This window comes from Emydura macquarii, unplaced genomic scaffold, assembly GCF_026122565.2.
Source record: "Emydura macquarii macquarii isolate MOO-44397 ecotype Brisbane River unplaced genomic scaffold, CSIRO-AGI_Emac_v2 contig_2170, whole genome shotgun sequence".
In the NCBI taxonomy this organism is placed as follows: Eukaryota; Metazoa; Chordata; order Testudines; family Chelidae; genus Emydura; species Emydura macquarii.
In genome coordinates, this window is record NW_027132307.1 from 332,608 (window position 1) to 350,615 (window position 18,008).

Here is an 18,008-nt window from a genome sequence, read left to right on the forward strand (position 1 = left end):
AGAAAGAAAGATGGGTTAGAGAAGGAGAAATAGAGCTCAGGTTTTCAGAGTTGGAAAATGAAGAAGGGGCACAGCAGGTGGTTGCTGAAGGTCGAGGGCAAGGAAGAAGAGAAGAGCAGCTTTTCCTATACAAAGAGAGAAGGAACCAATGGAGATACCACCAAATAAGAGCCCCAGGAGGATACTGGAACGGTTGCAGAGGATTGCAAAGGAGAATCGTAGATGAGATGACTTTCAGCCAGAAAGAACAGGGGACAGGCTGGAGAATCGCACCATCAGCAGGAAAAGGCAAGTCTAAGTGATTGGGGACTCCCTGCTGAGAAGAACAGACAGGCCGGTAACCAGAGTTGATCCAGAGAACAGAAGGGTGTGCTGTCTGCCGGGTGCTGTGATACGGGATGTGGACCTGGGGCTGAAGAGGATCCTAACGGGAGCAGGAAAGAATCCACTCATTGTCCTTCATGTGGGTACAAATGACATAGCTAGATTCTCGCTGGAACATATTGAAGGAGACTATGCCACATTGGGGAAGACTCTTCAGGAAATGGAGGCTCAGGTGATCTTCAGTGGGATTCTGCCTCTCCCTCCAGGAAGACAACAAAGGCCTGACAAGATTGTGATGATCAACAGATGGCTTAGGCAGTGGTGCTGTAAGGAGGGCTTTGGGATGTCTGGTCACTGGGAGGCATTCATGGGCAGAGAGCTGTTCTCTTGGGATGGACTTCACCTGAGTAAGGACGGAAATGTACTTCTAGGATGGAGGCTGGCACAGCTGATTAAGGGAGCTTTAATCTAGGGAGTTGGGGGAGATGGCTGGGAGATGCCCAGGTAATCTCCAGGCCTGATTTTAGCATTAAGAGGGAGGAAAATGAAGTAAGAAAGGACACAGGAGTGTGGAGCAGAATGGACATTAAGAGGAAGGGTAGTGTAGATACCAGTCTAACAGGCGATATTGGCAGTAGAAAGACTGAGCCAAATCAGGTAAGGATCATATGCAAAGCCAAACAGCAAAAATTAAGATGTTTGTATCCCAATGCGGGGACCCTGGGCAACAAAATGGAGGAACTAGAGCTACTGGTAGAGGAAGTGAAACCAGATATTTTAGGGATAACAGAAACATGTTGGAATAGTCATCACGGCTGGCATGTGCCGTTTAGGAAGGCATGTGCTGTTTAGAATCTGTCTGGGTAAAAACTCACATTGGGGAAGAAAACTACTGGAGTTCCCCTGGGATAGTGCTTGGGGTGTGCTACAGACCACCAGGATCTGATTTGGACATGGATAGAGACCTCTTTAAGGCTTTTAATGAAGTAAATACTACTGGGAACTGTGTGATTATGGGAAACTTTAACTTCCCAGATATAGACTGGAGGACAAGTGCTAGTAGTAATAATAGGGCTCAGATTTCCCTGGCTGTGATAGTTAGCAGATTCCTTCACCAAATAGTCTGAATATCTAAACAGATACTTTGCCTCCATTTTTTATGAGGCTAATGATGAACTTGGGGATATTGGTAGGGTGGCTAATGGGAATGAGGATATGGAGGTAGAAATTAACACATCCAAGGTAGAAGCCAGAATCGGGGGAAGGGGCTGGATAATTGCCATCCAAGAATATTAAAAGAACTAACACATGAAATTGCAAGCCCATTAGGAAGGATTTTTAATGAATCTGTAAACTCAGGGGTTGTACCGTATGACTGGAGAATTGCTAACATACTTCATATTTTTAAGAAAGGGAAAAAATGTGATCCGGGTAACTACAGGCCGGTTAGTTTGACCTCAGTAGTATGCAAGGTCTTGGAAAAATTTTGGAAAAAGAAAGTAGTTAAGGACATCGAGGTTAACGGTAATAGGAAAAACAAACCAGATGGGTTAACAAAAGATAGATCGTGCCAGACCAACCCGATCTCCTTTTTGAGAAGATAACAGATTTTTTTAGACAAAGGGAATGCAGTGAATCTAATTTACCTAGATTTCACTCAGGCGTTTGATATGGTTCCACATGGGGAATTATTAGTTAATTTGGAAAAGCTGGGGATTAATATGAAAATTGAAATTTGGATAAAGAACCGGTTACAGGGGAGACTACAACGGGTCATACTGAAAGGTGAACTGTCAGGTTGGAAGGAGGTTACTAGTGGAATTCCTCAGGGATTGGACTTGGAACCAATCTTCTTTAACCTTTTTATTACTGACCTTGTCACAAAAAGTGGGAATGTGCTAATAAAGTTTGCGGGGGACACAAAGCTGGGAGCTATTGCCAATACAGAGAAGAACTGGTGTATCTTACAGGAAGATCTGGATGTTTGTGTAAACTGGAGTAACAGAAACAGGATACAATTTAATTGTGGAGAGTGCAAGGTCATGCACTTAGGGACTAATAACAAGAATTTCTGCTATAAGCTGGGGGCGCAGCAGTTGGAAGGAGAAGGACCTGGGCGTATCAGTTGATCGCAGGATGACTATGAGCCGCCAATGTGATGTGGCTGTGACAAAAGCTAATCCTGTCCTTAGATGCATCAGACGAGGTAATTCCAGTAGAGACAGGGAGGTGTTAGTACCATTATACACGGCGCTGGTGAGATCTCATCTGGAATATTGTGTGCAGTTCTGGTCTCCCATGTTTAGGAAAGCTGAATTCAAACTGGAACAGGTGCTGAGAAGGGCGGGTAGGATGATCTGCAGAATAGAAATCCTGCCTCATAAGAGGAGACTCAGAGCTTGGCTGGTTTAGCCTAACCAAAAGAAGGCTGAGGGGAGATATGATTGCTCCCAATAAATACATCAGAGGGGTAAATACCAGGGCGGGAGATTCAGCCCAGGACTCATCAGCCGGGAGTAGCAGCAGATGCTCAGATTCTATGACAATGAGCAGCAGCACAGAAATGCTGAGAGATAAATGAGCACCTCCAAGGATGTTATTTTCTCTCTGGAGTTTTAGCAGTGCAGGACAACTCTAGCAAGTCTGTCAGACTCGGTGCCCAGAGAATCTGAACCTCTCTTGTCAGTGACTCATTTCTTCACTCTCAGGGGAGGCTCTTGGACTGAAATTCTCCAGGGTCTATTTTCTGCTGCTCCCACCGCTCACAGAGCGCAGGGAATTGTCCCTGAGTCCTGGCCAACCAGAGAGTCCACAGGGATAGTACAGGGGAATCATAAAGGTCCCTGTCCAGCACTGTGAGTGTCAGATGTGAGATTCGTACACAGATTCTCAGGTCACAGTAAGGAGATTTCCTCTCTCTACTTCATGGGATTCTGGTGAGTTGCCTGTTTCTGTTATAAAGTTAATGCTAAGGGCTCAGGAAGGATTCAAGTTTAGAACAATCTGGGAAGGTATTCTCATTCACGGAGACTTGAACTGTTTAGTGTTGTCAGAAACACCAATGGATTTACCTGGTAAAAATGGAACTAAAGAATTATTGTAAATAGTTTAGAGAAATATTTGTTTTTAAGACCATTTCCTTGTCTCTTACTGTGTCCTTCCATCTTTTTTTTGGTCTCTGTGGTTTTTTTCTCTGATTTGCTCAATTTTTCCAGTTCAGCAACTTTACTGCCAGGTTAAGAAGTGTAACCAAAGCCTCTGCAGTGGATGTGATTGACAGCTGAGATTTCACAACACGAATGGGTCACACAGGGTTTTACAGACTGCCCAATTCTGTTCTCATATTCTGCCTTCAGTGGCTCACTCCAGATTGACACTGGCATCACTGAGAGGAAAATCAGGGCCCCTGTGCTTTGAAATCCCCATCTTTCATGCCTGTGATTTTCACAGCAGGGAGTTGAAAGTTCCACACTAAGGGTGAAATCTTGGTCCCTTTCCGATCAATGGTAAAACTCCCGTCAGGTCCAGGTAGTAGTAAGAAGTGAGAGCTTAAGGCCTGTAAAACAGGCTAAGGCCTAAATGGAAAAAGCTGAGTGAACAGAAGTATAAGGGGTCACTCAAGTTAACTGAGACTGGTATAGGAAGGTGCTGATTCTGCAAGGTTGTAAGACTGCCAAAATATTACTAAAATATGTAGTAGGTATAAGAGGTACCAAGATACTAACTCTCTGAAATGACACTTTGATGGGTAGAAATGATACATGGAGTGGCGGTGCCCAAATCAGCCAATCAACGGAAAAAGGTGGTATTAGACTACGTCAGGAGGGTGGCAACTACCTACGTGAAAGGAGGCAGACCGAAAGTGTATGTAACAGTGTATAAAAGAGAGTGTCAGAGGGAATACCGGTGTCCGGTCTAGGGGATAACGGAAAGTCCCGCCGTTGGGCCGAGACCATTGTAATGCCGCCAATATGAAACTGACCCAGAGATACTCTGTAAGTCATTTCTCATTGTGCCGCACACAATAAACCTGGCTTGGGTGCCTTCGTTACTCAGCTAATCTGTGGTCGTGTCGACTCATTCGATCATGAGAGCCGTCTCAGTTTCCTGGCCAAGGCTGGGACAACATCTACACAGGGACACACCCACGCAGCCTACACTGATAAACACCGGTGACCAACACACCGAGTACCACACAGGTTTTCACACCAAATCCAAAATTAAGGAACTTAAATAAAAGGCCTGATTTTCACTGGTCATGAGCCTCCAGTGACTTCAACTGGAGTTGTCGTACGGCCTCTAAGGATCGGTGAGCTCATCTGGACGAGAGAAGAACTGACAGGAGAGTAGCTGAAATCTTAAACTCACAACTCAGAGGTTCAAAACAAGTAGGGTGACAATTTTTTTGGGGGGGTGTCTACTCCCTCTGTTCCCCTGCGTCTCTAGTTCTATAGAGAATGAGAAGCACTAAAATACAGTAAAAAGAAAAGCATATTTCAGGTTTAGAGGAAAACAGGCAGTGGTGGAAATCTGACTGGAGGAGAACCAGGCGCACACTGTATGTGTGTGGGGTGGGACATACCATATCCAGATCGCAGTGGCACGGAGTCCTGAAACAGGGTGAAATAGGGAATGGACATCCTGCCTAATTCACACACCACAGAGGTGTAACTAGGCCTACGCTAAAGCTTTGTGTTATTCTGAAGAAGAGTTACTCGCACTGGCTCCTTTTAATCTCCATGTCCTCTCTCCCCTCTCCTCGGGTCTGTCCCTCCTTCTCTTCCCTGCACACTCTGAGCTGTTGCTCTGGTTCCCCTCACCCCCAGACAGGCTGTGCAGGCTGCTCCTCCTCCATCTCCCCTTTCCCCGGTGCAGCCTGACACAGCGTTTAATCCAGGCTGTGTAGATATTTGTACGAGCTGTCACTGTGTGGTGTGTCCGGCACCTGGTGTTGGTCCTGAGTGAGTGGGATCACTGTGTGACAGCGCTGGGGGTTATGGGAGTGGAGAGGGGGGTGCACATGTGCACGTGGGCAGCGCTGAGGGTTGTGGGATCAGGGAGTGCTGGGTACACGAGCAGGAAGGAATTTTTCTTTCTGATTGTTGGTCCCAGACCAGTGCTGGGAGCTCTCCTGGCTCCAAATGTCTCTGGGCTGCTGTCAGGACCTCTTTCCCCAGGTGAGCCAAAGAATTACAGCCTGGTTATCACAACATTTACTCATTTTTTTTCCTATTTTTTTAATGGTTGTTGAATGTTAATTACGCAACTTGAGGTATTTCCCCAGTGGAAAAAAACATTGATCTTTGCTCTTCAGCTGGTTCCGTCTCCCATCGGATCTGACCCCGTCTATAATCTCCTTCCCCCTCCCAGGCTGCTTTGATTCCAACACTACACTGGGCACCAGCGTCTTCTCCAGGCTTCCCAGTCACCCGTGGTCCCCACAACCATCGAGCCCTCTAAGCTCCCCACAGCTCTTCCTCTGCAGGGTGAGGAGCCCCCTTGGCTAGCGGGGGATCAGTGACAGTTTCTCTCTGGTGAGGAACATCACACACGCAGTTGTGGATGCCAAGGCACCTGTGCTGTGCTGCTGCTGTTATTGCTCCCACACCCACCGGATGGGGCTTCGGGGGCCGCTGCCCAGCAACAACGAGCAAACTGAGAAGTGTGCACAGTGTGTAACAGTATATCATGGCAGCTGGGAATTCTGGATCATGTCAGTGCCTAAGTAAATGCAGCTGCCAGGTGCAGGAGCCCCGGCCGCTGGCTGACACAGTGAGCTACTGGGCCCCAGACACTGAACCCGGCACTCTCTGGGATCATTTGTTAGCCAGCTGTGCTAGCCATTAATGGGGACAGTTGTACAGACATTCCTCAGTGCGGAGATTTCGTGGGGTCATTTTCAGCCATTCAGTGTCTCACAGGATGCCTCCGTTGTGTGGAAACTCAACCAGAGTATCCTTTTCAAAGCTCCAAAATTTACATGAGACATTTTCCCCTGAGGCTAAATTGACCACTGGCAGGAATAAAAACAAATGCCTTCAGTAAGACTCAGTCAACAACTTGCAGGCAAAATGTCTCCAGCTGACTCTTGTATGTGCTAAGGGACCACTGTGATCATCTAGTCTGACCTCATTTATTGCCAGAGACCTGCCCCCAAGGAATTCCTAGAGCAGAGCTTATAGAAAAACATCCATCCTTGGTTTAGGAATTCTCAGTGATGGAGAATCAGCCATGTCCCTTGGTGAATTCCTTCAATGGTTAATTACTCTCTATATTTAAATAGTGCACACCTTATTTATAGTCAGAATTTGTCTAACTCTAACTGCCAGTCATTGGATGGTGTTAGACTTTTCTATGGTAGCCTGAAAAACCCATTCTTCAATATTTGTTCCCTATCTGGGTAGTTGTAGGCTGTTATCAAGTTAATTATCTTTATGTATCAACATCCAACATCCAACATCCAACTTTACCTGTGAACGCCGGAACAGGAAACATTTTCCACCAGCAGTTCCGCCAGTTCCGCCAGTGCCAAAGAAAGAGGTAAAATAACTTCTCTCCCTCTACTTGAGATTCCCCCGATTATCATCCCGGGATAAAATTAGCTCTTTTTGGCCAGAGGGTCACACAGGGATCCTGTGTTTAGCTAATTACCCTTTCACCCCCCACATCTTTTTCAGAGTCACTGCTTCCAATGATAGAATCCCCCATTGTATAAGCATCGCCTACCTTCTTTGTTCTTAGAACACATATTGTTGGCCTCGAACAACTTTACCAACCCATCCAGATTGCTCTGAATCAGTGACCTGTCCTCTTCATTATTTATGATCTCCCAATTTTCATGGCATCTGCAAAATTTATCAGTGTTCAAGCATGAGAAGGGTAAGCAGCTGGGTTGCTGATGGGTGTCTCTGCTCACCCTTGTCAGTTAACAAGGCAGAATAACAAAACCACTTCACTTGTTATGTCTCAGAGAAAGCTGGGTGCCTTCAGGAAAGTGTTTCACCAAAGGAAACAAGGGAAGTTAGAGAGCACAAAGTCCCAGCCTGGCATAGAATCATAGAATCATAGAGTTGGAAGGGACCTCAGGAGGTCATCTAGTCCAACCCCCTGCTCAGAGCAGGACTAACCTCAGCTAAATAATCCCAGCCAGGGTTTTGTCAAGCCGCAGCTTAAAAACCTCTAAAGATGGAGATTCCACCACCTCCCTAGGTAACCCATTCCAGTGCTTCACCACCCTCCCAATGAAAAACTTTTTCCTAATGTCCAACCTAGACCTCCCCCCCTATAACTTGAGACCGTTGCTCCTTGTTCTGTTCTGATAGTGTCTGTTTCCATGGGGAAAACATGGCTCCTTTGCAGCAGAGGAATTGTATCGAGGTTCAGACCTAAGGTCCATCTATTCCAGGGTCCTCTCTCTGACAACAATAACCCCAAAGCCTGCCAAAAAAGGTGGTGGGGGGATAACCTAACCTTCGTAAGGGTGTCACCTTAAGGCCTAACAGCTACAGATCAGCTTGTGCCCTGAAGCAGGTGTACAGGCTTTCAAATATATTTATTTAGCTGTAACTATTGTAATGGAAGATTCTTACTATCCATGAGAGTGTCCTATACCTTTCCAATTCTTGCTTAGCTCTTGGCCTCAATTTCATCTTGTGGCAATGAGTTCCTCTGTCTAATTTTGCACTGAGTGAAGAAAGCATTCTTTTTTTAATCAGTTTTGAAGTTGCCATGTTTCAGTTTAATTGAATGTCCTCTTGACATTGTGTTATGAGACAGGGTGAACACATCTTTGCTATACTCTCTGCCAGTCTGTGTTTTACAGAATTTTCTGAAATCCACTCATATTTCTCTCCCTTATAAGGTAAGAATGCCCATCTTTTCATCCTTATTGACATCGAACATCATCTTCCACCCTACTGCTTCTCCTAAAAAATTTGATGCTTTCTACAAATGTTGGCACCGCATTTCTCACCCCTTGTCTAGATTGTTACTAACTATAAAATATTTACCGTTCTACTTTTTATCAGGTGTGTAACCCTCCTCGCTCTGCTTCTTTCCCTTCACAGGCAGTCTGAATATTACTGAGCCTGATCGGCATTTCAACCATCTCATGGCGACTTTCAATCTCACCCACTCCATTCTGCCAACATTCATCCTAAACGGCATCCTGGGGCTGGAAGCTGCCCACATCTGGATTTCCATCCCTTTCTCTACATTCTACATCATCAGCCTCTTGGGAAATTTCATGGTTCTTTTTTTTGTTGCCAAAGAGCAGACCCTGCACAAGCCCATGTTCCTGCTGCTCTGCATGCTGGCGCTCACAGACATCGGTGGGTCTACCTGTGTCGTGCCCAAGGCACTGTGCATATTTTGGTTTGGTTTAAAAGGCATCACTGTGGATGGCTGCCTCACCCAGATGTTCTTCCTTCACGCGGTTGCTGCTACGCAATCAGCCGTCCTTGTGATAATGGCTTTCGATCTCTATGCCGCCATATGTGACCCTCTGAGATACGCCACCATCCTCACCAACGCACGAATCGCTAAGCTAGGGCTAGTGGGTTTGACACGAGCTGTTCTCTTTGTTCTGCCAGCGCCCCTACTACTGTGGAGGCTGCCATTCTGCGCCAACCGTGTTATCTCCCACACGTACTGCGAGCACATGGCTGTGGTGAAGATTTCGTGTGGGGACACCAGAGTCAACCGGACATACGGCCTGGTGACAACAGTTGTGAACATCGGGTCAGACCTGACACTCATTGGCCTGTCCTATGGGCTGATCGTCCGGGCCGTCCTCAGGATCTCCTCCAAAAAAGCCCACCGGAAAGCCCTCAACATCTGCACAGCCCACATCTGTGTGATGCTGATGTATTATACTCCCTACCTCTTCTCCGTTCTGACGCACAGGTTCGGTCAGGGCATCGCTGCCCACGTTCATATCATCTTGGCCAACCTCTATCTCCTTGTGCCCCCCATGCTCAACCCTGTCATTTATGGGGTCAAAACCAAAGAGCTTCGTGACAAAGTGGGAAAATACACCTGCAGAATGTGATTGCCTGGGGCCACTGACTTTAGACCTGCATCAAAGGAGGGAGAAAGGATGTGTCGTCTTTAATCAAGGGTGCTTTGTCCAAATTTACACAGAAAATAAACAAAGGTACAACCTCAGGCTTTCCACATTAATTCTGGTCAAGTTCCCTTTTCTAATGCAAGTGACCTGTTGTCTGTGAAGAGTTTCCCACGTGCCCTCTGTCATCAAGGGGATTCAGTGTTTTCCAGACAACACCCTGCTTAGACGCTGCAGAGTGGCACAGTCTGTGACATTTTGGCAGCACCCAGACCAGTAAAGGGGTCTGTCCCGATTTGCCTTGTAACCTTGGGGGCCTTAACACTGTGCTGTTATGGCTCACGGTCCTGACACCAGTATCCAGCCCAGAAGCATCATGGTCTCACCCTGGCTTCCAGCAGCCGACTTATTCCTTGCATGAAAGGGAAGTCCTAGAAGGGACTGGAAGCTTTCTGGGGTTTCCTCCATTTGATCCCATGCTGGTGGAGGACACTATTTGAAGGACATTACTACCTGGGAAGGAGTGGGACTTTAAAGCAATCTGGCTGGAGGGACAGGTCCTGAATTTAGGAGACCGTGGAAAATCCACAAAGGCGCTCTGGACCAGCCAGGCTGTCGTCATTCGCTGTTTTCAGTTTGAAACATCTGCCGACCCTCCGGGGGGGCACAAGTACCAGGACTGAGGTTCTGATTTTGAATGTGATTGTCCGCTCAGAGCTTTGTGGCTAATGTGGAGCAACTCCTGCTGAGGCTTGGCGTCCTTTGCTTTAGGCGTGGGCCCTTGCTGTTCCTGCCTCTCCCACTCATTTATTGCGGAAATTACTAACAAAGCTGGGGAGGGTGCATATGACCAGATCTTAAAAACTCCATTGATGGGGACTCTACAAACTCCCTAGGTAAGCTGTTCTAGTGCTTAACTCTCCTTATTCTCAGAAAATGTTTCCTAATATCCAAGCAAAATCTCCCTTCCTGCTAACTGAGCTGATTACTTCTTGTCCCACCCTCAGTGGACATGGAGAACAATTAATTAGCATCCTTTTTATAACAAACCTTTTCAGATTTGAAGACTCTCATGTGCCCACTCAGCCTTCTCTTCACAAGACTAGGCATTCCCAGTACCTTCTAGCCTTTCCTCACGAGTCAGGTTTTCTAAACCACTTGCAATATTTTGTTCCTCTCCTCTGGACTCTCTCCAGATTGTCCATCTCTTTTCTAAAGCGTGGTGCCCAAATGTGGACACAGCACTCTAACTACGGTCTCACTAGTGCAGAGTATAGCTGAACAATTATCTCCCATGTTTTATATACAACACACGTGTTAATACATCCCAGAATGGCATTTGCCTCTTTCTCAGCTGAATCACTTTGTTAACTCATATTCGTGATCCACTATATCGCCCAGATCCTCTTCAGCAGTACCACTGCCCAGTCAGTTATTTCCCACTTTGGAATCAGACAATCATAGCAGATGAGGGTTGGAAGGAATACCAAGAGGTCATCTAGTCCAAGCCTGTGCTCAACTGAAGACCAACTCCAACAAAATCTTCCCAGCCAGGGCTTTGTCTTTCCAAGCTTTGAAAAACTCTAAGGATGGAGATTTCACCACCTCCCTAGATAACCCATTCCAGTACTTCACCATCCTCCTAGGGAAAAAGTTTTCCCTAATACCTAACCTAGACCTCCCACACTGCAACTTGAGACCATTGCTCCTACTTCCGCCAACTGCCACCACTAGGAACAGTCTAGCTGCATCCTCATTGGAATCCCCCTTCTGGTAATTGTAGGCTGCTATCAATCCCCCCGACCCCTCACTCTTCTGTTCTGCAAACTAAAGAAGTCTAGTCCCCTCAGCCTCTGTTTATAAGTCACGTTCTCCAGCCCCCTAATGATTTTTGTTGCCCTCCACTGGACTAGCTTTAATTTGGCCACATCCCTCCTGTAGTGGGGGGCCCAAGACTGGACACAGCACTCAAACTGTGGCCTCACGAGTGTCGAATAGAGGGGAAAAATCACTTCCCTCCATCTTCTGGCAATGCTCCTACTAATGCAGCCCAATATGCCGTTAGCCTTCTTGGCAACAAGGGCACACTGCTGACTCATATCCAATTACTTGTCCACTGTAACCTCCAGGTATTTTTCTGCAGCACTGCTGCTTAGCTCGTCAGACCCAAGGCTGTAGCAGAGCATGGGATTCTTCTGTCCTATTTGCAGGACTCTGCACATGTCCTTGTTGAACCTCATCAGATTTGTTTTGTCCCAATCCTCCAATTTGTCAAGGTCATGCTGTATCTTATCTCTGTCCTTCAGTGTATCTGCCATTGTCCCCAGCTTAGTGTCATCTGCAAACTTGCTCAGAGCGCAATCCAATCCATTCTCCACATCATTACTGAAGTTGAACAAAACTCTTCACTTCTAAGGGCACTTAATCCAACTCAAAGGTGTTTGATACCAATCAAATTCAAATTCAACAAAATAAATCAAACACGGGAGGAACTTTTAAGTTTATCGTGGCACTCACCCCACTCACTGTGTAGTTCTGTCAGGGTGTTTCACATTGCAGTTATGCACAGATGGCAGATCGCTCTTTCTGACATGCCACGTCTGCTCCGCCTCACTTGTAAATATGCACACCGCTGCTAGGGTACACCAGAGATTGCATTTCTACTCAGGGGCTACACAGCCGCCCACCGCACGGCCCTCTTGGAGACAAACAACAAATAGACCCAGCGTTGCTTTCCCTCCCCAGCACGGGATCCACAGCTACTCCTCAGACTCCCCTGTCCTTTTCTCCTGATATAGATGGCAGAGAATTTACATGGAAGAGGAACCCCAGCAATGCACTGAATGTGGGAAAAGCTTCATTCGGAGCTCACAACTTTAATGGCCATCAGAGACTGCACATGGGGCAGAGTCTAACGAATTCTCTCCCTTTGGAGCATTCAGGGCTTTGCCCTGCCTTGGCAGATGAAATGGTTCATCAAGAGAGACTTCTGGCAGACACTGACGAGGGTGACAGTGTTTCAGAGCTGGGCTACTGTTGCCGGCACCTCTGTTTGGAAGGGTAGAATGACTTTTCCTTAAATACTACAATTATTTATCTGTGACAAACCCGAAGTAGGATGCAGAATAGCAGCAATTCTGCATGTCCTCGCTCAAGTCACAATTATGGCCTGTCCCCACTTCACCCTCTTTTAGTTATAAACACCGGCATATTGTTTCTTTCCCATCCTGCTTACACTTTCCAATCTTTAATGACCTTTCTATGGGCTTCAGGGGTCTTTTTAAGCTGTGCTGAGCTCTCTAAAAATGAAAGGGGCCAATGGTGGAGGTAAGTTTTCAGCTATTATCCATCTGCTCCTTTGGACTGATTCTGGGTATAGTTGTCCTAGCGGTTCTTTCTTGGCTTTTCTCCTCTATGTTTCATGTCTTGCTGCTCTGTATTTTGAATCATGGCCTCCATGGGACTCCTCTTGGGGTTCAGGGCGACCTTCCCCTGGAGTTTAGTATCGTGAGGGTTTTAACCCCTTCACTCTTCTCCCAGATGCTGTATTGCAGGCCTTGATGAGTCAATGAGCCTAACAGGGAAGCCCCATCTATATATAATGCTCTGAGCTCTATCAATAATTTTTTCTAAGTTGTCTTTCATCTTTAGGAAGGTACAGAAGACAGGCTTTAGAAATGGAATGGGTTCTTTTTGTCTCCAGTTTAAAGGTTTAAAGCTTACGTTAATTCTTCTGTCATGGCTCTCTTTCTCTCTCTCTTTCTACCTTACCTCAGGGCAGGCAGGTACCTCATCGCAGCAGCCAGCCAAGATTGGTTGTTTTCCCCACAGCCACTCTAGGCAGCCAGGAAGACTCACCTCTACTGCTCTTTCTGCGGCAGCAGGTGGTAGGACCATGAGGCCTCCATAGGGGTATTGGGGCATGGTACAGCCCGACACAAGGAGAGACTTCAGAGACTGACAAAGGTGGAAGGAACTTCCACAATCCTGACAGCCCCAGACTGATCTCGTCAACACTGGTTCACCACCATTCTGGGTCTTTTGGTGGACACTCAATCAGCCTGTCCCTGGTCCCAGATCTGATTATCCAGGACCATGGCTGTGTACATAAGCCGAACCTCGAGTCCCTGCACCTCATGGCCTGGAAACTCCATGGCTGAACACCTTAGAGTTCACATGCTCTGGACCCACTAAAGAGCTCCTTCTCGGAAGTAGAAAACCATCCAGTTGAGTGATGTACCTGGCAAAGTGGAAGAGGTTCTCGATCTGGCATGTGCAGAAAGGTGTTTCACCCTTGAAGTCATCTACAGGGTTATTGTGACTGAGTTTATCCTCATAGGCTGGGGGGCATCACAGGGACTAGATGGAAGGGGAAGAAAAAGAGGGGACGGGGTAACAGGTTCTCTGACTTAACCCAGTTAAAATCCTCCATATGGCTCTCAGTCATTCTAACCACAAGCACACTCTGATGATTAACTGTGTGTTGCCTGTGCCATGACTCCATTCCCTGTAGCTTAGGCCTGATTACTTGTCCAGCTTTTAACTCTGTTCTTCTACACCCGGTAGCACTGACTGATGTGGGAAATGGTTCAGTCAGGGGTACAGTGTGTTACACCAACCTATAAGGCTTTCTTCTTTGGCGACGTCTCCCTGCACTGGGCCCTGTGCCCTGGCCCCGCCTTGCTCTCCCCAGCCGCTCACCACGCTCGGCTGCTGTGTCACTTGTGGCATGGCCGGCACCTGCTATCCCAGCTCTGGCCCCGCAGCTCCCCCCTGTAGATCAGCCTCGCTCCCCATTGGCACAGCTGGTCTGGGTTGCTCCAGATGCCCGGCTCTGGCTCAGCATTGCTACTCTGCCTAAATCCCAGCTCTGCCTTCTGGACTGCATCTCTGGCCCCTCTGGGGCTTCCCTGTGATGAGAACTCGGGTAAATGGATCAGCAGAGGCTGTTGGATTCCCCCTGCAAGGAGTAAGTCGGCTGCTGGAAGCCTGTGTGATACCATGCTGCTTGTGAGCTGGTTACTGGTGCAGGACCGTGAGACATAACAGCACAACCTTAAGGCCCCCAACATTACAAGGCAGATAGGGAGAGACCCCTTTATTGGTCTAGATGACACCCAAAATGTCACAGACTGTGCCACTCTGCAGCAGCTAAGCAGGGTGCTGTCTGGGAAACACTGAATCCCCTTGATGACAGAGGGCACGAGGAAAACACATGGTCCCTTCTGACCTTAGAGTCTATGAGCCAAATATGATCATCTGTTCTGATATGCTGCACAGTCCAGGCCATCGAATCTCCCCCATGCACTCCTGTAATAGACCATGACTTATAAAATCCCCCATCATTCTTTTCTTCTGAAGAATAAATGAGCCCAGTTCCCTCAGCCGCTCCCCATAAATCTTGTTCTCCAGCCCCCTAATCATTTTTGTTGCCCTTGGATGGACTCTCCAATTTGTCCACATTCTACCTATAGCAGGAGGCCCAAAACTGGATGCAATACACCAAATGTGGCCTCACCAATACCAAATGGAGTAGAATAATCACTCCCCTCAATCTGCTGGCAATGTTCCTACTAATGCAGCCCAGTCTCTACTGTAACACTCAGGTCCTTTTCTGCCTAACTGCTGCCTAGCCAGTAGATCCCCAGTCTGTAGCCGTGCATGTGATTCTTCCATCCTTCATCTTTGTATCTGTGATTTTTCTATTCAATAGACTTTCTGTTTATTTTGACCCCAGTCTGTGTGCAATGTGTGCCCCAAAATGAACTGATAATTGACGGCAGATTTCATGTTTTCGGAAAGGACAAACCAGAGGTGGAAACTCCAACTTATTGCCAGTGAAGAATTCAGAGACACTGATTTGGGGAGACTCAGGCCTGGAAGGGATTGTTGGGGCCTGGTGGAGGTCAGAGTTGGGAATCCTGTGATGGCAGAGAGGGGCAAAAGAGTCAAAGATGGAGGAGAGTGAGAAATGGTGAGAATCAACAAACATACTGCTGGAAAATAGGGCTGAGGGCATATGAGAAGCCACCATCGCTGGAGGTGTGGAAGACATGAAAAGGCCAAGTCACAGGGTGTGTAGGTCTGGGGAAGGAAAAGTGACGCTGAAAGAGATCAGGTGACGGTCGGAAAGAGCAGTGCTTGGTGATGAAGTGATAAGACATTAGGTGTGAGGAACTTATCAGACTGTGAACTGCCAATAGGCTAAGCTCAGCCAACTTAGACACAGCACACTTGATTAACGAAGAGACATCCTTTCCCCCTCCTGTCACGCAGGTTTAAAGTCAGTGGTCCCAAGCGATCACATTCTGCAGGTGTATTTTCCCACTTTATCACGAAGCTCTTTGGTTTTGACCCCATAAATGATAGGGTTGAGCATGGGGGGGACTACAACATAGAGGCTGACCAAGAGGATGTGAACGTGGGCAGCGATGCCCTGGCCGAACCTGTGTGTCAGAGCGGAGAAGAGGACGGGAGTGTAAGACATCAACATCACACAGATGTGAGCTGTGCAGGTGTTGAGGGCTTTCTGGTGGGCTTTCTTGGAGGACAGCCTGAGGATGGCCCTGATGATCAGCCCATAGGACAGACCAATAAGGGTCAGGTCTGACCCAATGATCACTAATGTTATCACCAAGCTGTATATCCTGTTGACTGTTGTGTCCCCACATGATAACTTCACCACAGCCATGTGCTCGCAGTACGTGTGGTGGATAATGCGGTTGGCGCAGAATGGCAGCCTGCGCAGTAGCAGGGGGAATGGCAGAAACAAGAGAACAGCTCGTATCAAACCCACTAGACCTAGTTTAGCGATTCGTGCTTTGGTGAGGATGGTGGCGTATCTCAGAGGGTCACATATGGCGACATAGCGATCGAAGGCCATTGTCACGAGGACGGCTGAGTGCGTAGCTGTAAACACATAAAGGAAGAACATCTGGGTGTGGCAGCCATCCACAGTGATACCTTTGAAACCAAACCAAAATATGCACAGTGCCTTCGGCATGACACAGGTAGACATGCCGATGTCTGTGAGCGCCAGCATGGAGAGCAGCAGGAACATGGGCTTGTGCAGGGTCTGCTCTTTACTGACAACAAACAGAATCGTGATATTTCCCAGCAGGCTGATGATGTAGAACATAGAGAAAGGGATGGAAATCCAGATGTGGGCAGCTTCCAGCCCCGGGATGCCGTTTAGGATGAATGTTGATGGATTGGAGGGGGTGAGGTTGAAAGCCCCCATGAGATGGTCGAAGCACCGATCAGGCTCAGTAATATTCAGGGTGCCTGTGAAGGGAGAGAAGCAGAGGGAGGACAGTCACACACTGGATAACTAATAGCACGGTAAATATTTCACTGTTACTAACTATCTAGAAATGGGGGTGAGCAGTGAGGTGGCAACCTTTGCAGATGGCACCAAATTATGTAGGCCGAGTATGACTTGTCCGTGCCTAGGGTTGCCAGATGAAAATGCTAAATAAATATCTTGGAAAGCGTATATGCCTCGGTATTTCAGGGCACAAGCTGATTTCTGGTGGTTAGGCGTTCATGTGACACCCTTCTGAAGGTCAGGTTATCCCCCCAACACCTTCTTCAGCAGCCCCTAGGGTGTCGCTGTCCGAGAGAGGAAGCTGGACTGGATGGATCATTGGTCTGCTCCACAGTGCTATTCCTCTTTTGCAAAGAAACCAAGTTTTCCCCATGGAAACAGACACTGTCATGCCAGGCTGGGACTTTGTGCTCTGTTAATTCCCTTGTTTCTTTTGGTGAGACATTTTCTTGAAGGCACCCAGCTTTCTCTGAGACATAACAAGTGAAGTAGTTTCATTATTCTGCCTTGTTAACTGACAAGGGTGAGCAGAGACATGCATCAGCACTCAGCTGTTTACCCTTCTCATGCTTGAATACTGATACATTTTGCAGATGCCACAAAAATTGGGAAATCGTAAATAATGAAGAGGACAGGTCACTGATTCAGAGCGATCTGGATTGGTTGGTAAACTGGGTCGAAGCAAACAATATATGTTCGAAGAACAAAGGGGGTAGGCAATGCTTACACAATGGGGGACTCTATCGTTGGAAGCAGTGACTCTGAACAAGATTTGGGGAGGATGCAGGGGTAATTAGTTAAATATGAGGTCCCTGTGTGACCCTGTGACCAAAAGAGCTAATGTGATCCAGGGATGATAAACAGGGGAATCTCAAGTAGAGAGAGAGAAGATATTTTACCTCTTTCTTTGGCACTGGTGCACCTGCTGCTGGAAAATGTGTCCAGTTCTGGTGTCCACAATTAAAGATTCATGTTGATACACACAGATAGTTAAGGGGTGACTTGATAACAGTCTACAACTACCCAGATAGGGAACAAATATTGAATAATGGGTTTTTCAGGCTAGCATAGGAAGGTCTAACACCATCCAATGGCTGGGAGTTGAAGATAGACAAATACTGGGTATAAATAAGGTGTGCACTTTTTAAACATGGAGAGTAATTAACCACTGGAGCAATTTACCATCATTGTGGCAGATTCTCCACCACTGAGAATTTCTAAACTAATGTTGGATGTTTCTCTATAAGCTCTGCTCTCGGAATCCTTTGGGAGTAGGTCTCTGGCCTGTGCTAT

General features: G+C 47.2%; 2 protein-coding genes across 2 annotated transcripts; one reads left to right on the forward strand and one right to left on the reverse strand.

Moving 5' to 3' along the window:
- The first annotated feature begins 8,434 nt into the window (after nucleotides 1-8,434).
- LOC137160195 (olfactory receptor 52P1-like) lies at nucleotides 8,435-9,373 on the forward strand. The gene has a single exon (XM_067558642.1). The coding sequence runs from the start codon at nucleotides 8,435-8,437 to the stop codon at nucleotides 9,371-9,373; it is 939 nt and encodes a 312-aa protein (XP_067414743.1).
- Nucleotides 9,374-15,689: 6,316 nt separating this feature from the next.
- On the reverse strand, nucleotides 15,690-17,691 carry LOC137160184 (olfactory receptor 52P1-like). Its single transcript, XM_067558635.1, has 2 exons — nucleotides 17,615-17,691; nucleotides 15,690-16,672 (listed from the first exon to the last, which is right to left on the reverse strand). The coding sequence occupies exon 2, from the start codon at nucleotides 16,626-16,628 to the stop codon at nucleotides 15,690-15,692; it is 939 nt and encodes a 312-aa protein (XP_067414736.1). The 5' UTR covers nucleotides 16,629-16,672; nucleotides 17,615-17,691.
- Between the last annotated feature and the right edge of the window lie 317 nt (nucleotides 17,692-18,008).

Coding starts and splice junctions, on each gene's coding strand:
- LOC137160195 (XM_067558642.1), top strand. CDS start 8,435: ATGGCGACTTTCAATCTCACCCACTCCATTCTGCCAACATTCATCCTA.
- LOC137160184 (XM_067558635.1), bottom strand. CDS start 16,628: ATGGGGGCTTTCAACCTCACCCCCTCCAATCCATCAACATTCATCCTA.